Genomic DNA, 23,991 nt, shown 5'->3' with positions numbered 1-23,991 from the left:
ATTTAGTGGAAATCTCTAGGTTGGCCAAATACAGCTTGAATTTGGGTTCAATGCCTAGTGTAATATGGTATTTTATAATTAATTATGGCAACGAAAATACCATGGTTTCTCTAAGCAACATAGCTATATCCCTCCTCTTGTTCCAAGGAAAGTTGTGTTAAATAAAACTGGCTTAAAATTTGTCTCATATAATAAAAAATAGAATTGAAAAAAAAATGGAAATGCATGCCTCATTCCTGAAGCCTTTTACAAGAGAAGATGTATATATCAAAACGTAAATATCAAAACAAATAATGCACATTTCGGGATGGAGACAATGAAATCTAACAAGCAAGCACAGAAGTTAGTCATCTGCAACATGGATAAATAATCTCTGAAAATAGAATTACTACATTAAGGGCTAGATTACAAGTGGAGCGCTATTTTAATGTGCACATGTAAAAGGGGCAAATCTTGTTTTTTGGGTCATGCACAGATCGGTGGCCAATATCTGTATAGTTTATCTGATGTGTGTTATCATTCAATCTGTGGGTGTTGAGCATTGAATTTGATCTATCCATTTTGTTTTCAATATTTAATAAACTTGTGATCAAATGAATCGTGACCACAGAAGTCAATGCTGTCCACGTATCATATTAGTGAATTTTATAATATCGGATCTGATATTTTCCAATATGAGAAAGGTGTTTGCAATATAATTATTCTAATGTTGAAAAAGGCATATTAGGAGCCAAAAAAATTGGAAAAATACAATCAGTAAGAATGGAATAAACCCCAAAGTGATTTAACAATAAAGTGTCCGTCACCGAGGGCATAGGCACTTTTAACAGTAATATATAATTAAGTGGAGTTTGAGTAAAATACTGGTGTTTCTTTATTCACTGGTCTCTGCTTATGATTTAATTAAACTTGCTTTACTTCACTCACAAGGTATGAAATCCTCACATATCTGAGGCCTGGGCTAAAACACTTTTATCTAAAAGTACTTAAACAAACAATTGGATGAACAAAGAGCTGCGGGTGGAGTTATATTTAAAATAAAAGGTACGAAGAACAGCATTGTTTATAAAGATCAGAAAATTATGCTACATTACATCATTATAACTTAATGATGTCTTGATTTGTAAGAAATAGTCAAGAAATAGAAAAGGAATTTACAGTTTAAAAAAAAGAGAAAAAACAATAAACTGAAATAATATGTTGTGAACTTGACGCTGTATCATTTCCTCTGCTTGTGGGGGGGCCAATGAGCTGGGTAGGAAGCCATGCCAGCATAACAACCAATAAAGTAGACAAATGACACTGACAGGAGACAGATATGCGCTGAGAGCAACCAGAGCAGGTCTTCTGAGAAACGAAAACACGGACCAGTGGTATTTGATTCACTAACCATGCCTATGACACTGAGCAGGGTTCTTCATATATTACATGTGGTTTAAAACTACATTTTATATATTAAAACAGAAAAATAAAGTCAACATCGGATGAGGAAGCACAGAATACAGCTCAAAAGACAAAGAGGTGTCAAGTAAAACAAGCAAATCAACTGATTGGTTAACGGTGTTCTCATTCACATGCTGCACTGGTCAGCTGCCATATACGTAAGTCATCTGTTGTCACTCATGGAATGCCCATTTGGTAGCAAAATCTATTGCTCCTGGAGAAAATCAAACTGATTGTAGATGACAACCCATCAGTGTCACAATAAACAAAATGTAGCTGGCCTGGTTGTTCAGGTATTGCTAATATGATATATGACCTATAAACACTTCTAATCAGGCCAATTAACAGGAGCCACCACCTGATATAATAATATAAATAATAATTACTAGTGACATATTGAAAGTATTTTACTCTTGTTGAATAAAATTCTGACTCCTGGCACCAAACTAAACCTTTTCATAAACAATTGACTCACATATGGAATGAAGGGAAGAACAATATTATCTATGGTTGTCAGTTGAACCACTAAATGTTTCAATATCTTCTCTTAACCTGACAACCTAATACTTATTTGTTAATACTAATTATCACAGTATATACAGTATATAATGTACTCAAAGAGAAACATATAGAGCAGTTGTTACGGTAAACTATGAATAAAACACACAAACATTAAATACAATATTCATCTTTCATGCAATGTATACATCATGAAATGAAAATGTGCACATAATTGTAAGGGATATTTTTGTAATTTTTGTAATTTTTTTTTTTTTTTACAAATAATTGGCAATATTGGATTCATGGGGGCTGAATTATCAAGCTCTGAATGGAGCTTGATGTGCTGTGCTTCTGGCGAGCCTGAAAAGAGCGCTGCTCCATAACCTGTCCGCCTGCTCTGAGACGGCGGACATACATCGCCGGAAATCAACCTGATTGAATGCGATTGATTGACACCCCTTGCTAGCGGCCAATTGGCTGCGAATCTGCAGGGGAGCGATATTTCACCATCAGTTCACAAGAACTGCAGGTGCAATGATAAATGCAGAGAGCGTATGCTATCAGCATTTATCGATGTGCAGCGGACATGATCCGCAATATCGGATCCTGTCCGCTCGCATCATGATAAAAAGGCCCCTTTCGCTGCAGCTCTCCCTCTTTAATTTTTAAGAGTATTGTTAAATTAATCTGTAGCAAAGGCGGAGCTTGACAAATGTATTCAAATTCAACAAATCAGGTTAAAATTTAGAAGCATACATTTTTTTACTATTGTTTGGTCATACATAATATATATATAAAGGAAATAATTATATATATATATATATATATATAGAGAGAGAGAGAGAGAGAGAGAGCAAGAGAGAGAGAGAGAGAGAGAGAGAGAGAGAGAGAGAGAGCGAGAGAGAGCGAGAGAGAGAGCGAGAGAGAGAGAGAGAGAGAGAGAGAGAGAGAGAGAAAGAGAGAGTATATAAACAAAGCACTCACTGGTCTTATCAAGTGATACAAACTTTATTCCATACTATGGGGTCAATTTATTAATGTGCAAGTGGACATGATACAATGTAACGTATTATGTCCACTGCACATCGATAAATGCCAACAGCATACGTTGTCTGCATTTATCATTGCACCAGCAGTTCTTGTGAACTGCTTGTGCAATACCGCCCCCTTCAGATTCACGGCCAATCAGCCGCTAGCAGGGGGTGTTAATCAACCTGATCATATTTGATCAGGTTGATATCTGTCCACCGCCGGAAACAAGGGGCCTCAAGCTCTATACGGAGCTTGATAAATTGACCCCTATGGATTAAAGTTTGTATCACTTGATAAGACCACTGAGTGCTTTGTTTAAATACTCTGTGAATCTCTCTGAGCACCCTGGTATTTGATTGTTAGTGAGAGTGCACCTATCACAGGATATAAATATATAAAATAAGGGCTCAGAAATGATAGCCTATTATTGGCAGTGTCAACTGCATCTTCTTAGTTTTTGATGAGGGCTGAATAGAGGCTATAAAAATAGAACGTGTTTCATTTAAAATATGTATTAATGAATGTGAATAATATAAATAACGTTCTAATAATGCCGTCCTCATTGACAATTGAATGTTATTAATTAAAGGTTATGTATCACTCCAATGTCCCATTGTCTTTTTGATAACATAGACATACATGGGGAATCAAAGGGTTAAATCACTTGTGAATTGCATACTGTTACAGCAGTACACACACACACACAACACACACACACACAACACACAAACACACTCACACACACACAGAACACACACACACAAACACAGACACATAACACACACACACAACACACACACACACAACACACACACACAAACACACACACACAACACACACACACACAACACACACACACAAACAATACAAAAAAAACCCCACAGACATCAATCATAGGAGTGAATCATGGTGAAGAAAGGGTGGCATGCACAGAGGTGTGTGTGGTTTCTTTTTGTATTGTGTTGTGTCTTGTGTGTGACTGTGTGTGTGTGTGCTGTGTACTGTAATATATTTGTGATGCAATAAAGATTTACTCAAGGTTTAAAGCTTCAATTTACGATATATTCTGTCAAGGCTTTTCCTTCCTCTCTAATAGTGGTTTGGCTTCAGTTTTCTGGAGTACACGTTAGGATTTATTTGGTAGAGGCGCTGAGGCGGGTGGTTAAATGTTAACTGGTTAACACCTACAGATCTGCCTGGATGCATGGCATGGGATGTTATCTTAAAGGGTCTATTTAAAAGGACACTGTACCCAAATTTGTTCTTTCATGATTCAGATAGAGCAAGCAATTTTAAACAACTTTCTAATTTACTCCTATTGTCAATTTTTCTTCGTTCTCTTGCTTTCTTTATTTGAAAAAAGAAGGCAACTAAGCTATTTTTTTGGTTCAGAACTATGGAAATCACTTGTTTATTTGTGGGTGAATTTATCCACCAATCAGCAAGAACAACACAGTGTGTTCACCAAAAATGGGCCGGCATCTAAACTTACATTCTTGCATTTCAAATAAAGATACCAAGAGAATGAAAATAATTTGATAATAGGAGTAAATAGAAAGTTGCTTAAAATTGCATGCTCTATCTGAATCATGATAGAAAAAATTTGGGTTCAGTGTCCCTTTTAAATAGAAACATTTTATTCTGAATAATTCCTTATGCAATATGCACTGCATTACAAACAATACAGTAAATTACAGGTGCCCACAACATCATTAGCTCTGTTATACTGCATGAGTGGTTGATGGATGGCGCACAGGCGGTTCCTTAGAGAGCAGGAGGAGGAGTCTGGGCTACGAGAGGGGCTGTGTTGTGGGGCTTGCACAGGTTCACTGTCTACTTACTTTATTAATCACACATTTTATTTAATGTGCAGGCAGCCAGGTTTCCAGATTCAGGAAACTATCTGTGCATATCATGGGGTATATTTATCAATGTGCGAGCGGACATGATACAATATCATTTTGATATCTTTTGAACTGCTGGTGCCATGCCACCCGTTGCAGATTTGCGGGCAATCGGCCACTAGCAGGGGGTGTCAATCAACCCTACAAATTCCTAGCTCACCTTGTCATGAATGTAAGCTCTTTATGGCAGGGCTACTTCTTCCCTCGTATTATGTATCTGCAATTCTTTTTTACCACAAAGCAGTGTCATTATGCACCACTACCCATGACCAGCTTGGTATCTCTCTACAAATAAATCATTATAATATTATTAATAATAGAACAGTTGCCCTTAAATTTGTCTGGCAGATGCAGTATTTTGGTAGGTAGATGGGGCTCTGCAGGGGCCACATATCCAGGTTTCTGGCCAAACTTTTGAGGAACCAAGCTGCTCATTTGTTTAGGATAGAAAGAAACTAAGTGTTATCATATAACTGAATATACAATTATAAAAGAGGCCACTGTTAGACAACTGAGCAAAATTGTCTAATCTTGGAATGAGAAAAAAAATCTTTCAGGTTCTCAAAGCCTTTTCTGTCTCATATATGAGGATTTTTGGTTGCAAAAACTGAGTATCATCAATCACTACATGCTACTTAATTGTAACATGGAAACAGCAATTGACATTATAGCTGTAATGGTGTTTACCAAAAGTGGTTTTAAGTCATTCAGCCATAAACTAAAGCTTCAAAGTGTTGGAAGAAATCCAAGACCTAAACATATATTCCAGTGAAAAGTTACTGCTCACTTGAGCATGTAAAACTGCTAATCAGACAATACATCCCCAAAAAGATTATTCTGCATGAAGATGATACAGAGAAGCCGCTTCCCTCTTGCTCCCTGCATTTCAATTTTCATTTTCAAAAAGAAATCCTTCTTCTGGAACATCTAATCTCATATCATGGGACACCAGGGTTCCACAGATGTATTCTGGGTAGATAAGGTCTTTGTTTATTGTGGTCTAGCAGTGGATGCCTATGTGTCGATTTGGTAGACCAAGTAGAATGTTGTGTGAGATCCCTGTTAACCCACAACAGTAAGATCAGAAACCACAAAGCAGATAACAGGGACAAAATTCACAAACTCAGTAAAAGCTGGGCACTGCTGCTTTATATGAATCCATTATGTCACAAACATTAAAAGAACTGAGAAAAAAGTAGGTACTTATAACATACATTGATAGTGATAATATTAAATCAAAATTGATAATAGATCTATAAATACTAAATAGAGAGAGGGAGAGAAAAATAAATGGTACATTAGTAAGAGAGAGAAGAGTTAAGAGTTTATTTGTGTGTGTATTTGTGTTTTATATGTATGTATATGTATGTGTGGGTATTTGTGTTTTATGTGTGTGTAATTGTGTTTTTATGTGTGTGTAATTGTGTTTTTATGTGTGTGTATTTGTGTTTTATGTGTGTGTAATTGTGTTTTTATGTGTGTGTAATTGTGTTTTTATGTGTGTATAATTGTGTTTTTATGTGTGTGTAATTGTGTTTTTATGTGTGTGTATGTGTTTTTGTTTTTTATTTTGTGTGTATGTGTATTTGTGTTTTTGTGTGTGTGTGTGTGTGTATTTTGTGTTTTTATATGTGTGTGTATGTGTATTTGTGTTTTTATATGTGTGTGTATGTGTATTTGTGTTTTTATGTGTGTGTGTGTGTATTTTGTGTTTTTATATGTGTGTGCATGGATTTGTGTTTTTATGTGTGTGTATATGTATGTGTGTGTATTTGTGTTTTTATGTGTGTGCATATGTATGTGTGTGTTTTTGTTTTTTTATGTGTGTGTGTATGTGTATTTGTGTTTTTATGTGTGTGTGTGTGTATTTTGTGTTTTTATATGTGTGTGCATGTATTTGTGTTTTTATGTGTGTGTATATGTATGTGTGTGTATTTGTGTTTTTATGTGTGTGTATGTGTTTTTGTTTTTTTATGTGTGTGTGTGTATTTGTGTTTTTATGTGTATTTGTGTTTTTATGTGTGTATGTATGTGTGTGTATATGTGTGTATATGTGTGTGTGTATTTGTGTTTTTTTGTGTATGTGTGTGTATGCATGTGTATTTGTAATTTATGTTTGTGCATGTGTATGTGTGTAAGTAATTGTGTTTTATGTGTGTGTATATGTATGTGTATGTATTTGTGTTTTTATATGTGTGTGTATGTATTTGTGTTTTTATGTTTGTGTGTGTGTATTTGTGTTTTTATGTGTATTTGTGTTTTTATGTGTGTATGTATGTGTGTGTATATGTGTGTATATGTGTGTGTGTATTTGTGTTTTTTTGTGTATGTGTGTGTATGCATGTGTATTTGTAATTTATGTTTGTGCGTGTGTATGTGTGTAAGTAATTGTGTTTTATGTGTGTATGTATATGTGTGTCTATATGTGTGTGTGTGTGTGTATATAATTGTGGTTTTATGTGTGTATGTATATGTGTGTCTATATGTGTGTGTGTATACACACATACACAAGCACACATATAAACAAGCACATCAAGACATACACACACACATACATAAATACACACATACATACAGTAAATATATATATATATATATATATATATATATATATATATATATATATATATATATATACACACACATACATGCATACACATATATATATACACATATATACACACATACACACACTCACATACACACACACATACATAAATACACACATACACACACACACATACATTTATATATATATACACACACATACAGTAAATATATATATATATATATACACACACATACATACACATATATATATACATATACACACACATACACACGCTCACATACACACACAAACACATAGGTACTTACAGCAAGAATCTTCTCATCTCCATCATACCCCACACAAGGCCACCAGCCTTTGACCGTCTTCTGCTCAAACAAGGACACAGCGCTTTTTTCAATTTTAGACTCATCCAACATGTCCAGTTTGCATTTCTCTGCTGTCTTTACTGGTTTGGGCATCCTATTGAGATCCAGCTGCACGGAACCTGAAGACAACAATAATGTATTTGCAATAAGTCTACAACATTTACTGTATATACGTTGTTTACATTTACAAAAGCGTCATTATTTCACCTCCCTATAGCGCTGCTATTACAAGTTTACAAAATGCAGGCTTGTGTGGGCGATATGGTGGCATTGAGCTCCATACCGCACTGAAATACAAGCGCTGCTTTGAGGTGCTCATGCATGATTTCCCCATAGACATCAATTATTATTATACTTTATTTATTAAGCGCCAACATATTCCGCAGCGCTGTCCATGGATACAATTCATTTAAATAGAACAATACAAGACTTGTAAGATACAGGACAAAATTTACAAACACATACAGGAGGGATTGAGGGCCCTATTCCCGTGGGAAATTACAATCTAGAATGGGGAGGGATGGCAAAAAAAATGTCTAACACCTGCGATTGCAAAATGAAAAGCTCCGTAACGCAGCCCCATTGATGTCTATGAGGAAAGAAAAAGTTATGTTTAAACCTAACTTAATTTTGTATTTATTTTAACTAGGTAGACTAGTTAGTAAATATTTATTAACTATTTACTAACTACCTAGTTAAAATAAACACAAATTTACCTGTAAAATAAAACCTAACCTTTCTGACAATAGAACCTAACATTACAATAAAATAAAATAAATTAAATACAATTATCTAAATTACAAAAAAAATAAACTCTAAATCACACAAAATAAAAAACGAAGTTATCAAAAATAAAAACGAATGAAACCTAATCTAATAGCTCTATCAAAATAAAAAAGCCCCCCCCCCCCAAATAAAAAAACCTCTAGGCTACACTAAACTGCACATGGCCATTAAAAGGGCCTTTTGCGGGGCATTGCCTTAAAGAAATCAGCTCTTTTACCTGTAAAAAAAAATACAAACAACCCCCCAACAGTAAAACCTACCACCCAAACAACCAACCTCCCAAATAAAATCCTATTTAAATAAACCTAAGCTAACCATTGCCCTGAAAAGAGCATTTGTATGGGCATTGCCCTTAAAACGGCATTTAGCTATTTTAATGCCCAAACCCTAAGCTAAAAATAAAACCCACCCAATAAACCCTTAAAAAAACCTAACATTAACCCCCGACGATCCACTTACAGTTTTCGAAGACTGGACATCATCCTCATCCAGGCGGCAGAAGTCTTCATCCAAGTGGGCCGAAGTCTTCATCCAAGCGGGCAGAAGTCTTCATCCAGGCGGCATCTTCTATCTTCATCCATATGGCGCGGAGCGGGTCCATCTTCAAGACATCCAGCGCGGAGCATCCTCTTCTTCCGATGGTCAACATAGAATGAAGTTTCCCTTTAAGGTACGTCATCCAAGATGGTGTCTCTCACATTCCGATTGGCTGATAGAATTCTATCAGCCAATAGGAATTAAAGGGGAAAAAATCCTATTGGCTGTTGCAATCAGCCAATAGGATTGAGCTTAAATCCTATTGGCTGATCCAATCATGATGATTAATTTAATTTATTTTATTGTAATGTTAGGTTTTAGTGTGAGGCAGGTTAGGTTTTATTTTACAGGTAAATTAGTATTTATTTTAACTATGTAGCTAGTAATTAGTTAATAACTATTTACTAACTAGTCTACCTAGTTAAAATAAATACAAACTTAGCTGTGAAATAAAAATAAAACCTAAGATAGCTACAATATTATAACTATTAGTTAGTTTGTAGCTAGCTTAGGTTTTATTTTATAGGTATTTATTTTTAAATAGGAATTATTTAGGTAATAATTGTAAGTTTTATTTAGATTTATTTTAATTATATTTAAGTTAGGGCGTGTTAGGCTTAGGGTTACGTTAGGGTTATGCTTAGGGTTACATTAAGATTAGGTTTAGGGGTTAATATATTTATGTAGTGATGTGGGAGGCCAGAGGTTTAGGGGTTTATAGTTTATTATAGTATGTTTTGTTGTGGGGGGCTTGCGGTTTAGTGGTGAAAAGGTTTATTATAGCGGCGGTGTGGGCGGACGGCAGATTAGGGGTTAATAATATTTAAATAGTGTTTGCAATGCGGGAGGGCGGCGGTTTAGGGGTTAATAATTGTATTATAGTGGCGACGATGTAAGGAAGCGGCAGAATAGGGGTTAATATTTTTTTAAAGTGGCGGCGATATCGAGAGCAGCAGATTAGGGGTTAATAAATTTAGTTTAGTGTTTGCGATGCGGGAGGGCCTCGGTTTAGGGGTTAATAGGTAGTTTATGGGTGTTAGTGTACTTTTTAACACTTTAGTTATGAGTTTTATGCTACAGCTTTGTAACGTAAAACTCATAGCTACTGACTTTAGATGGCGGTACGAATCTTGTGGTTATAGGGTGTACCGCTCACTTTTTAGCCTCCCAGGCAAACTTGTAATACCGGCGCTATGGGAGTCCCATTGAAAAAGGACTTTTTTTAAAGTGCGGAACTGACGTTGCGTGACGGCCAAAAAGGTGTGCGGTACACCTATACCTACAAGATGCTATTTGAGTCATAACGCAAAACTCGTAATCTAGCTGTTAGTAAAATAACTACACACAGGTCTAGACACAATAAACAGTTTTTATGTAACTACAAATTAGTAGAAAAAACTAGCTGCAAAATAGTAACTCCAAAATGGTGGAATTCAGAGAGCTTTGTAGATATCTCTCATCTGCAAGGTGCAAGCGACTCTCTATTATAATAATAAAGGTCTATATTGTAATCCTTCAACTCTCAGTGCATAGAACAAGCTGCAATGTAAAAACATACACAAAAAAAACATTTAAAACCTTGCTAATATTTGTGGTGTCACCAAGGGGGCCAGAGGGGACCCAAGCCCCGCCCCCAGCATCCTCTCTGCTCCCCATGTGCCCTCAAACAGCGGTCATCCTTCTTGTTCCTACCACCACTCTGCTGAGGTTTCGTCCCAGCTCCATCCAAAACAGCACCTCCAGTCCCTCCCACAGCACTCTAATCCCATTATTCTATCACTGTCCCGCACACAAACCAACAGTGGGCGATACTGGAAATGCCCCCCAGAATTACTTTCTACAGATGCCAGTGCCTAACATATATGCAAAAGAAAACTTGAAAAAGATTATCAAGACAACACCATCAGCTTTGAAATAGTCACACACAACCTCAATAAGAAACGTTTCACAGAGGGAATGGGAATCTTTATAAAGTCTCCATGCCTGTTGCTAGTGTAGGTGACAACCCCGACCATACACCCAGAACAAAGTCTCCAAGATGCCCTCAGAATCAGAGATGACTTCTCTTTAAGGGCCATGATTTTCTTTCATAAATCAGAGAGAGTGTATAATTTTAAATTGTATTATTACATTTACTTTATTCCTTTGGTATTCTTTGAATAGCATACCTAAGTAGCCTCGGGAGTATGCACGTCTCTGGAGCAGTATAGGACAGCAGTTTTCAAGAATGTTTTAAACAATGTTATATACACCATGCAAATGCTGTTGCCATCTAGTGCTTACAAGTGTATAACATTGTTAAAAGAATTATTTCAAAGTTGCTGCCATATAGTGATCCAGCCGTGTGAACGCTACCTATCTAGGTATGCTGTGTCACACATAAACCCAACAGAATGAAGTTACTTTTATAACAAAAGTAAATGGGGAAGGATTTTTTTAGGTTTAAAACTTGTTGGCTCTATCTGAATTCTTTAAGAATAATTTGTGCTTCATGTCCCTTTAACAAAACCAGGCATGTTTTACTCTTACAAACATTTACAACAACGGTGTTTCAAGCCTGTGTTTCAAGTGGTTATTGTTGTAATTGTTTTAACCTCTTTGCAGTAGGTTCTTGTCTCATGTGTAATTAGATATCATGTATCAGCACTAAACACTACTATAGATGTGAAGGGCAGTCACCGACACTAACAAATCTGTAGAAAGTATAGGAATTTGACCTCAAGGTCCCTTGGCAACCTTAGGCGTCTATGAATGTAGCCCTCTGACTTATTAAAGGGACATGAAACAACATTTTTTTTCTTTCATGATTCAGATAGAACATGAAAGTATAAACAACATTCCAATTTACTTCTATTACCAAATTTCCTTTGTTCTTTAGGGATCTTTTGTTGAAAATCCGGCACGTAAGCTCAGGAGTGTGCACGTGTCTAAAGCATTATAAGGCAGCAGTTTTGCAAGAATTGTATCCATTTGCAAGATCACTTCCTGTCATGTAGTGCTCCAGATGCCTACCTAGGTGTCTCTTCAGCACAGAATATCATGGGAACGAAACAAATTTAATAATAGAAGTAAATTAGATTTTTGTTTTTAATTGTATCACAAAATAATGTAATAAAATAATGTTTTTGGGTTGCATATCCCCTTACGTTACCTGTGTGGTGGTGACATCATCAGGATTAGTGGTACTATCTTAATCCACAGCACTTTACTTAACCCCTTAATGACCACAATGTACCCTGTATGTCACTGGTCGTTAAGGGTTTTCTCAGGACATAATAGCACAAGTCTAGCAAGAATACGCTATTAAGGCCCTCCCTCCAGCAGGCTTTGTGGAATAGAGCAGTCTCAATGCTGGTGGCAAGACCACGCTATAAAACAATCAAGTCCCAAAAAAAGGCCAGCAACATACAGGGTACGTCGCTGGTCCTTAAGGGGTTAATCACCCCCTGTACACTGTAATTTAATCATAAAACTATAAGACAAAAATATAATCATTGCTTTCTCTGTCATCTTTGTAATGGAAGAGGTTGATAAAACCACAAAACAAGGATGGGTAGCCTAAATATCCTCATGGAATCCACAGATGACAAAATAATTATTAATCTCTGAAACTGACTTCTTAGAAATATGACCCTTCAAAAATTGTGGCTGTGCCAGTTTAGCAAACATAAAGTCCTCTTTATAAAAAAAAGATTATTTCTGATTAGTCCTGGAAAGAGAACAAAGGTGTCAGTTATTTCTTTATTTGTTACGTTCCAAGGAACGAGGAGTTACAAGTACTTTGTTTTTAGGATTTGTCTCCTGACCCTGGCTAAGATGTAAAGTAACGTTAAGGGGAGTTGGAAATTCAGACAGAGAGGGACACAAAGTGATGCCATTGTTTAAACAAACCTCAATTACAATAATTTTAGCTTACAATTAACATTTGATATTGTTTCAGTACTGATTGCTTGGTAGAAACTCAAAGCAACTTTACATAAGCTCTATACATAAACCAGATGTGTGCTGGATCCCATTGACAGAGATTTCCATAAAACACCAGTCTTTTCATGGACGAGTACGACCATACCGTATAAAAAGCTGGCTGAGCCATTAAAGAAGCGTCTGTCAGCAAAGCCACACATTCTGATGTTCTGGAGACTCTTTCAATAAAGCAGCCGTCTATTTTATCCAGCATTAAAATAAGATGACTCTTTGTTTTTTTGTATGGCTTCTGCAGAGCACAATGCATAGATCGTATTGTGTATATGTGTTTATGGGAATAGAAAGGTCATCGTAACGAAGAACTAATGAAGCTTAAACTTAAAGTAGGATGTTTATTTTTATCATTCAGTTACCAGATGCCAATGTTTCATTAGTCCTGCATAAAAGATTTACAGTTAGTTTATGGGTTTAAGACAATGCAGAATTGTTAAAGGAACACTGAAGTCAAAATTAAGCTTTCATAATTGAGATAGAGCACGCAATTCCCTTCCATTATCAAAATGTGCGCAATCTATTTTTATGCAAGCTTTCTGAGGCACCAGCTTCCACTGAGCATGTGCAAGAATTCACAGTATATATGTATACGCATTTTGTGATTGGCTGATGATGGCTGTCACATGATGCAGGGGGAAGGAAAGTGGAACTAACTTTGAAAATCTACTGCTTATTTGAAATTCAGACTAAGTGCTTTTGCATTGTCTTTTTATTATGCATGAGTTGGTTATGCAGTTCTACTGTATTTAAGGGATATAACATTTTGTGATTCAGACAGAGCATACCATTTTAAAAAAGTTTCCAAGTTACTTCTAATATCGAATTTGCTTTGTTCCCAAATTCTGTGTTGAAAAGATACCTAGGTAGGCATCTGGTGCACTGACAGGAAACAGTGCTCTTGCAAATGGATAACATTCTGGCAAAACTGCTGCAATAGAGTGCTCCATAAATAGGCCGGCTCCTAAACATTCGTGCTTTTCAACAAAAGATACCAAAAGAACAAAGAAAAAATGATGATAATAAAAGTAAATTGGAAAATTGTTTAAAATTGCTGCTCTATCTGAATCATGAAAGAAAAATGTTGGGTTTTCTATCCATTTAATGGTCCTTTAAGCTTTTTGTGCTCCCAGGGTACAGTTGCAATGGAACAAGAATATGTATACGTCATGAGCGCACGGTATTTATCAGGGACTTGTCAAGTGAACCGTCATGCAAGAATTAAGGTTGATAAAAATGATATGAGGGGATTACTTTTTGAAAGGGACCAGATTTTTACCTCTGGTTCTGAAGAAGTTAATAAAAATGTAATAAATTAGAGTATGTTATTTTAGCACTATGATCCCTGCATGTCTTTTCCGGAGTTAAACACATGGCTAAAGTCGGTTTAAATATTTTGTAATAAATATAAAAGTTTCACTCTTAGGGGTAGATTTATTAAATGGCGGGCGGACATGATTCGTTGTAGTGAATCATGTCCGCTCGACCTAGCTAAATGCCGATCGCATACGCTGTCGGCATTTAACATTGCACAAGCATTTCTAGTGAAATGGTTGTGCAACGTCGCTCGCTGCTCACTGGCGACCAATCGACCACTAGCAGGGGCCGTCAATCATCCCGATCAGATCAGGATGATTTCAGGCCGTCACCTTAAAGTTGGTGGAGGAGTTAAGAAACAGCGGTCTTACGACCACTGCTTCTTAATTTCCATTTCAGGCGGACCTGCTTAATAAATGGAGCCCTTAACCTACAGTTAGTGTTTGTCTGTAAATGGGTTGTGCACATGTATGCACAAGCATTTCAGTCAATTTGATACCATTGCATGCACATTACAATATAAGTCATCTTCAGACCTAATACTAACACAGAGCTCAGATGTTTTGACTTGTTGCTCCTTGTACTTGTACAAGTATCGTAACTGCTAACCTTGTATTTGACCTTGTTTGTCCTGGCCATTTCCAGAACTGACCTTGAGAAAGATTTAGATTTGATACCCTTGTTCCACATGTCATCCACCTTCCCACTTGCTTAAAGGGACACTCAAGTCAAAATTAAAATTGTTATTATTCAGACAAAACATGCAACTTTACTCCCATTAGCAAAATGTACACCATATTTTTATATTTACACGTTTTGAGCCACCAGCTCCTACTGAGCATGTGCAAGAATTCAGAGAGTATATGTATATTCATTTGTGATTGGCTGATGGCTGTCACATGGTACAGGAGGAGTGAAAAAAAACCATAACTTTATTTGTCAGAAAAAAATCTATTACTCACTTAACCCCTTAATGACAAGTGACGTACCAGGTACGTCCTGCAAAAACTTGCAGTTAGTGACAATGGACGTACCTGGTACGTCACTTGTCTAAGAGAGTGCTGGAAGCGATCGCAATCGCTTCCAGCAGCTCTCAGGGTATTGCAGTGATGCCTCGATATTGAGGCATCCTGCAATACCCTTTAGAAACATCCGATGCAGAGAGAGCCACTCTGTGGCCCTCTCTGCACCGGTAGCGATGCGGCCGGTTCGTTGGTGGGTGGGAGCGCAACAGGGAGGCGGGTGGGCGGCCCATCGCTACCCGGCATCCGGCTCCTGTTAGTGCAATGTGCACGCCGGGTGCCGGGAGCGTGCGGGGGCGCGCATGCGCGTGCGCGGGTGCGCGCGCATGCGCGCGATTACCTACCCACACTGACACCAATGAGTGGGAAGAGGGGGGGGGGAAAGTAATAATAAATATATGAGGATCTGGGAGGGGGAGGGGGTTGGGGTATTGTGGGGGGCTGCTACACTACAGAAAAAATTAAAATGGAAATAAAAAATAATAAAAAAACCACTTTTTTGGGGGGCAAATTGGGTACTGGCAGACAGCTGCCAGTACCCAAGATGGCGGCAATTAGGTAGGGGAGAGGGTTAGAGAGCTGGGGGGGGGATCATGGAGGTTGGGGCTAAGGCAGGAGTCCATCACAGCTAAAACATTTTATTTTTTTTTATTAAAAAAAAGAAAAACTCCTTTTATTTAGTACTGGCAGACTTTCTGCCAGTACTTAAGATGGCGGGGACAATTGTGGGGTGGGGGAGGGAAGAGAACTGTTTGGGAGGGATCAGGGGGTGGGATGTGTCAGGTGGGAGGCTGATCTCTACCCTAAAGCTAAAATTAACCCTGCAAGCTCCCTACAAGCTACCTAATTTAACCCCTTAACTGCTGGGCATAATTTACGTGTGGTGCGCAGCAGCATTTAGCGGCCTTCTACTTACCAAAAAGCAACCCCAAAGCCATATAAGTCTGCTATTTCTGAACAAAGGGGATCCCAAAGAAGCATTTACAACCATTTGTGCCTTAATTGCAGAAGCTGTTTGTAAATAATTTCAGTGGGAAACCTAAAGTTTGTGACAAAATTTGTGAAAAAGTGAACTTTTTTTTTTATTTGATGACATTTGGCGGTGAAATGGTGGCATGAAATATACCAAAATGGGCCTAGATCAATACTTTGGGTTGTCTTCTAAAAAAAAATATATACATGTCAAGGGATATTCAGGTATTCCTGACAGATATCAGGGTTCCAATGTAACTAGCGCTAATTTTGAAAAAAAGTTGTTTGGAAATAGCAAAGTGCTACTTGTATTTATGGCCCTATAACTTGCAAAAAAAGTAAAGAACATGTAAACATTGGGTATTTCTAAACTCAGGACAAAATTTAGAAACTATTTAGCATAGGTGTTTTTTGGTGATTGTAGATGTGTAACAGATTTTGGGGGTCAAAGTTAGAAAAAGTGTGTTTTTTTCAATTTTTTCCTCATATTTTATATTTTTTTTTATAGGAAATTATAAGATATGATGAAAATAATGGTATCCTTAGAAAGTCCATTTAATGGCGAGAAAAACGGTATATAATATGTGTGGGTACAGTAAATGAGTAAGAGGGAAATTACAGCTAAACACAAACACTGCAGAAATGTAAAAATAGCCATTGTCATTAAGGGTAAGAAAATTGAAAAATGGTCCGGTCATTAAGGGGTTAAAGTTCAGACTAAGGGGTCGATTTATGAAGCTGCTTCCGACCCACTCCACTTCAGTTCCAGCTGAAGCTGAAGTTAAGAAGCAGCGGTCCTAAGACCGCTGCTCCTTAACTCGTCCACCACCTCTGAGGTGGCGGACAGCAATCAGCCTGATCGAATACAATCGGGTTGATTGACACCCCCTGCTAGCGGTCGATTGGCCGTGAATCTGCAAGGGGTGGTATTGCACCAGCAGTTCACAAGAACTGCTGGTGCAATGATAAATGCCGTCAGCGTATGCTGTCTGCATTTATTGATGTGCGGCGGACATGATACACTACATCATATCATATCCATCCGCACAATAATAAATTGACACCTAAGTGCTATTGCATTGTCTAATTATCATGCATTTGTTGATTATGCAAATCTACTGTATTTACTGGTCCTTTAATACTGGACTCAGCTCAGCCCATAATATTTCTTACTACTCAGAGTCATTAGCAGTCATAACCATCTGTAAAGCTAATTATTGCAGCAACTATAGGCAACATTTCCTACTACATGGTCCCATAACAGACCATAGACTCAAATCTATATGAAAATTACATTTCCAAATTCAAACCCGTCTGATCTATTTTTCCAGACATTGAGGCCCATTTATCAAGCTCTGAATGGAGCTTGAGGGCCCGTGTTTCTGGCGAGTCTTCAGACTCACCAGAAACAGCAGTTATGAAGCAGCGGTCTAAAGATGAGGCGGACAGGAATCGCCACAATTCAACCCGATCGAGTACGATCGGGTTGATTAACACCTCCCTGCTGGTGGCCGATTGGCCGCGAGTCAGCAGGGGGTGGCGTTGCACCAGCAGCTCTTCTGAGCTGCTGGTGCAATGCTGAATACAGAGAGCGTATTGCTCTCCGCATTCAGCGATGTCTGTTGGATCTGATCCGCACTGTCGGATCAGGTCCGACAGACATTTGATCATTCGGCCTCATAGTCTCACTTAGTGGAGTACTTAGTGGAGTACAGATCACACTAAAGTGGACAGTGTTAAGCCTCCAGAATGGAAAAGGTCAATTAAATTGACTTCAGAGATGCCTAACTACAGAAACCTGCTTGAAATTTAAGTGTCAATATCGGCATTACATTTTTGACTGTCATGCTAGCTTACAAATATACCATGTTATATACCACAGTAATATCACATGGAATGATGTAGAAGACCAGGCAGATCAAGCCAACATCAATCCAAATTCCCTAGCTTTCCCATGGCTCGAATCCTCATTTTCATTGGTACCAAAACATCAGAACAGATAAAATGTCTCAACTACAAATTTAAAATTAAGACTAATGTCAGAGGGATAAGGATATTAATGAAAGGGGATGGACTGCTGATGATGTCTTCAAGACTACAGACATTGTAAAATATGATATCCCTACCAATGTGAATGAGATTTATTGGTAATAATAAAATAAATATTTTATTGTGTGTGATGGATGTATCTCAGAAATGTTGGAGGGGGTTTGTATATTGGAATACAACCAGGGTCAAGAATTACCTAAGTAGTCATCAAAGGAGAACTTATCGTTGTCCCAAATTTGTATCATGAGGTTTGGTGGGATTTTATTTTCCATCTTGTCCAAGCTCCAAAAATGCTCCTGAATAAGAGAAAGTGAGGAACATCTCAAAAATCTACTCAGTCTCTAGCCCTTAATGATAACGATTAATGAGAAATAATGGACAATCATGTTTAAAAAATCTATTATTAATATAAAAGGGTCACATTTAACCTTGGACTTGGACACATTTAACCTTGGACATTATCTGGAAGTACCTTACAGCCAATTAGCATCAGTAAGAAAAACCTATTACCCAATAAACATTAGAAGGAAATACACAATTGATAATGCTGTATTAGTTTAAATTTAAACAGTGTTCATGTCCCAACATTAGAGGTAAAAGGTTTAAATGATCCTTCTTTATATGAATAATAGAAATATATGAAATATCCCTTTAATCAAATTGGTGTAAATTAGTTAAATTACGACAGACAATGTTACACGTAATGTAAGAACGAGAATATTTGCATCTCAATAATTAAATGACTGATCTGATTCTTAACATGCGCCAGGCCAGGTAAACTCAACCACGCTCCTGAATGTATTTGTTTTGTTAAGGAGCAAAGCTTTGTATTACACACGTTTCTGGCCTGTACTTACCTTTTTAGACACTGAACAGACTTGCTCTGCAGGAAGATAATCAAAGGGGAACACGAACCTCCAGTTAAAGTTCCCTTCACCTCCCATAGACCTGTAGTGCACATCTGTCTTCAGTTTATTGTCCTCATAGCCAACCATCCAGCTACAGAAGGAAAGCAGAACAGTAACGTCTTAGTATATTTGTACAACTTGTGCTATTGCTCTCATGTCGTTCTGCAAACAGGGAAAGGGTCGTGCCTACAACTATCTCACACTACGTTAACGTTGTGCACAACAATTCATAGAAATCTTCAAAGAAATTTGACCTAGAGGTAAACCAGAGTGTGACTTCTATCTGGAGATATATTTATAGTACTTAAAGGGATTCATGATTCAGATAGAGCATGCAATGTTAAGCAACTTTCTAATTTACTCCTATTATCGATTTTTCTTTGTTCTCTTAATATCTTTATTTTAAAAGCAAGAATGTAAGCTTATGAGCCGGCCCGTTGTTGGTTCAGCACCTGGGTTGCGCTTGCTGATTGGTGGCTAAATGTAGCCACCAATCAGCAAGCGCTATCCAGGGTTCTGAACTAAACAAATAAAGATAGCAAGAGAACAAAGAAAAATTGATAATAGGAGTATATTAGAAAGTTGCTTAAAATTGCATGTTATATCTGAATCACAAAAGAAAAAATTGGGGTTTAGTATCCCTTTAATATCTTTTTTTTTTTTTTTTTTCAATCAAAAGTTTTTTATTGAGACAAAATTATTACAGAACAATAGTGCCTAAAAATACAGAAAAGTTAGGCTGTACATATGTAAAACTGAAATACATAAATAGATATGGTATAAGCTGAACATTTATATACATGTGTAGTATTATGAAGGGAGTGGGCATAGGCAAGATTAGGGTCTCTTTTCTGAAGGTGATCTGATATGAATCTACAGATGTAAGCTGTGTCAGAGGTTTTGGATGTGGTAGTGTTGACACACAGATTTTGTTAAATTTTGTGTGGATAAAGCTCATAAAAAATGAGCGTGATAAGAGTTAGGGAGGAATAAAAGGAGGAGGGAGGAAGAAGAGAGAGAGGAGAGAGGGGAGAAAAAAAAAAGGGGAAGGGGGGGAAGAGGAGAGGGGGGAGATGAAAGGTGAATGGAGGGAGGGCGAGGGCGGGGAGGGGGTCTGAAATGGTAAGAATCACTTGGGATAGGGCCGGGGACTCTACTTTTTTCCATGCCCTTGCTAGGGTTAATTTTGTGGCCATGAGAACATAGATTGTGAGGGCTTCTCTAGAGGAGGGAAAATTCGGCATCTGCATGTGTACAAGGGCAGCTTCCGGGGTGAATGGAGGGGTGAGGCCGAGGGATTGGAGAAGTATATAGACTTTTTTCCATAAGGGCTGGATGACAGGGCAAGACCACCAGATATGGAGTTGGGTGCCATGCATTTTGCATTTTCTCCAGCACTCAGGTGATTGTGATGGGTATATTGTGTGTAGAGTAGTTGGGACAAGGTGCCAACGGACTAGAATCTTGTAGTGTAGCTCCCACAGTGTGGCACAGTGAAGGAGCTTTTTGGTGATTTTGATTCTGTCATGCCATATATCTAGAACGACGGTGAAACCTATTTCCCTTTCCCAGGCCTGATGTTGTGCTATTTTATGGAGAGGGTTTGGATTAGTGAGTAGATTGTAATGGAAAGATAAAAGGTGTCTAAGGCTATGAGCCCTGAGCCACATCTTTTCCCAGGCTGTCATTGGACGCAAAGTTTGTTTGGGGTAGCCCCATGTACGAAGGCGAGTGCTTAAGCGGAATCCTTCGAAATGCAGTTTGGGTGGGAGTTTGAGTTTAGCGCACATTGCAGGGTGAGGGAGCCAGTTATCTCCTTCATAGAGATCTGAAATCCGAAGTGTTTTTAACTGTGGCCATAGGTCAAAGTGAGAGTCCGGTAGGCAGTATAGTGCAGCAGAAATTGTCAGGATAGGGGAAGGGTGAGGGGATATGTCCAAATTATGTCTAATCTCGTCCCAGAATCGAAGTGCGTGTTTAAAGACCGGATGTAAGTTGTCAATAGCTCGTCGGTGATGAGTGGGGATCCAAAGAATGTCAGCAAGGGTTACGCCCGAAGGCAGCAGTGAGGACTCTAAAGGGTACCAGTTTAGTTGTCTTTCGGGGTCATTCCAACGGAGGATGTGTGATAGTCTAGCGGCGTTGTAGTACGAAATTATATTTGGGAGAGCTAAGCCTCCTGATATGATCGGTTTTTCGAGTGTGCGACCTGACGTTCTGGGACGACGGTCTTTCCAGACATAGGCAGTAATCAAGCTTTGGAATCTATTGAGGAGTGCCCTAGGAATGTTATATGGGATAGATCTTAGGAGGTAAGTGAGTTTGGGGAGAAAAGACATCTTAATCGCAGAGATGCGACCTGTCCAGGAGATTTTCCAGAATTCCCAGGACTCCAGGAGTTTCCTGAACTCCGGTAGTCTGTCAGTATAATTCTGTGTGATAGTATCGGCAGGATCTGGGCTGAGGTGAACTCCCAGGATCTTGAGCGATGTAGATTTCCATTGGAAATGGTATTTCGACCGGAGGGAGGTTACGGCCACCGTAGAGAGATTTATGGGGAGGGCTTCTGTTTTAGTCAAATTTAGTTTATAAAAGCTCAAGGCGCCGAATTTCTCTAGAATAGTGAAAACTGCCGGGAGAGAATTTTCGGGTGATGTCAGAAAGAGGGTGATGTTGTCCGCGTAGAGGGAAATTTTATGGACATAAGGTCCAATGGAGAGTCCTGTGGTCTGGGGGTCATTTCTGATGGATTGGGCAAGGGGTTCAATGGTCAAGGCAAACAAGAGTGGGGAGAGGGGGCACCCCTGTCTGGTGCCATTTGTTATAGTGAATTTGGAGGATTGAAACCCCACTCCTCTGATAATGGCCGTCGGGTGGTTATAGAGAGTTTTGACTGCCCTAATGAATGAATCGGGAAAACAGAAAGTATCCATGGTTTGCCATAGGAAATCCCACCTGACCCTGTCAAACGCCTTCTCAGCGTCCAATGACAGGGCCAGGAAGGGAGTGTCCCCGCGGCCTGCGATGTGGAGGATATCCAATATCCGCCTGGTCGCATCTACGCCTTCTCTGTTTGGGATAAACCCAACTTGGTCCCCTGCTATAAGGGAGGAAGTGACCTTTGTGACTCTATTAGCTAGAAGTTTTGCATATATTTTTGTATCCAGATTAATTAATGAAATGGGACGGTAGCTGCTACATAAGTCGGGGGGGTTTGCCCGGTTTTAGAATAGTGACTATCACAGCTTCCAGGAATTCCGAAGTAAAAGATGTTCCCCAGAATATTTCCTGGAAGAATTTGCAAAGAATAGGGGCAATCTGAGGGTGAAAGGTTTTATAAAACCTGGCTGTGAAGCCATCTGGGCCAGGCGCTTTCCCTAATTTTAAATTACGGATGATTCTTGATATTTCCTGTACTGTGATCGGGGTCGTAAGAGAGGAAGCATCCTCCGGGGTTAGGAAGGGGAGAGCAAGGGATTTGAGGTACTCAGATATCTGCTCTAGAGAGCAAGCCGGGGATTCCAAGTTGGCCTCAATGTTGTATAGGTTTGAGTAATATTGTCTAAAGGCACCTCCAATATCAGCAGGGGCATAGACGTGTGCTCCTGTTGTGGTTTGTATGGACATGATTCTAGCTTGAGCTGTTCGGTTCTTAAGTTTATTGGCTAGGAGAGAGGAAGCTTTGTTACCAAAATGGTAATAGATCATTCTGAATTTCTCTAACATGGTTTGAGTTTTTTTAAGTTCAAGGGCTTGGATTTGTTTCATTGTGTCAGTAATCTTATCATTTGTGTAGGGGGAGTACAGGTGAGAGAGATCCAACTTTAGTTGGCGGAGCTGGGTGTTCAGGGAAGATAAGGTGACCTTACTTCTTGAACGTGCTTCAGATTCGAACTGTATGAGGTGGCCCCTCACCACTGCCTTCAGGGCAGCCCATAGAGTTTGGGCGGTAGTCTGGTCATTGTCGTTTAGGGCGAGATAGTCTAGAATTGTGTTCTGAAGGGAGGTCTTGAGATGTGGGTCTGTGAGGGTCCAGTCCTGTAGGCGCCAAGTAAGGGGGGGTGGGCGGACGTGTGGGCCTATATATAGGTGGATTGAATCGTGATCGGACCAGGATATGGGAGAGATAGATACAGAGTAGATATAATCCAGGAATTTTGCGCGTGCAAAAAAGTAATCTATGCGTGTGTATGACTTGTGCGGGGATGAATAGAAGGTGAATTCTCTATCCTGTGGATGCAGGGCGCGCCATATGTCGTACAACTCAAATTGTGCCATTAGTGATTGAAAGGCTGTTGATAGTGAATGAGTCCTTTAAAATCTTTCATATTTAGTATAAGTTATATAATCTACTGAAAGTCTATGGGCTACCAGAAAATATAGCAATGCATTGGAACCATCATATAATTCAGTTATTATTACCTGACAAGACAGTCTCTTTGACTGGATCATTTCTTGGTTCTTAGATGACTTCTTTGTTAAGTTATTAAGACCAGTACATTCATTGCTCTGTGTTGTTTGCTTTTTTATGCAAACTGGGTATATTGGGCTCCTCTTACCTCCTTACGTAAATGTCACTCATTTTCTCTCCCGTGATGCTGACTTCAT

General features: G+C 38.6%; 1 protein-coding gene across 9 annotated transcripts in view; it reads right to left on the bottom strand.

Moving 5' to 3' along the window:
* The window catches only part of DYSF (dysferlin), a 780,712-nt gene that overhangs the window by 22,001 nt on the left and 734,720 nt on the right, over positions 1-23,991 (bottom strand). For all 9 annotated transcript variants that reach the window (XM_053704344.1, XM_053704350.1, XM_053704349.1 and 6 more), the window contains 4 exons: positions 23,943-23,991; positions 19,333-19,474; positions 18,672-18,771; positions 7,758-7,936 (listed from right to left, as the gene is read on the bottom strand). The exon at positions 23,943-23,991 is cut by the window's right edge and continues 47 nt beyond it. In XM_053704344.1, coding sequence (XP_053560319.1) covers positions 7,758-7,936; positions 18,672-18,771; positions 19,333-19,474; positions 23,943-23,991 — 470 coding nt within the window. The remainder of the gene's footprint in view (positions 1-7,757; positions 7,937-18,671; positions 18,772-19,332; positions 19,475-23,942) is intronic.

This window comes from Bombina bombina, chromosome 2, assembly GCF_027579735.1.
Source record: "Bombina bombina isolate aBomBom1 chromosome 2, aBomBom1.pri, whole genome shotgun sequence".
In the NCBI taxonomy this organism is placed as follows: domain Eukaryota; kingdom Metazoa; phylum Chordata; class Amphibia; order Anura; family Bombinatoridae; genus Bombina; species Bombina bombina.
Note: the sequence above shows the minus strand (reverse complement) of the source record. Positions and strands in the feature narration are given on the sequence as shown.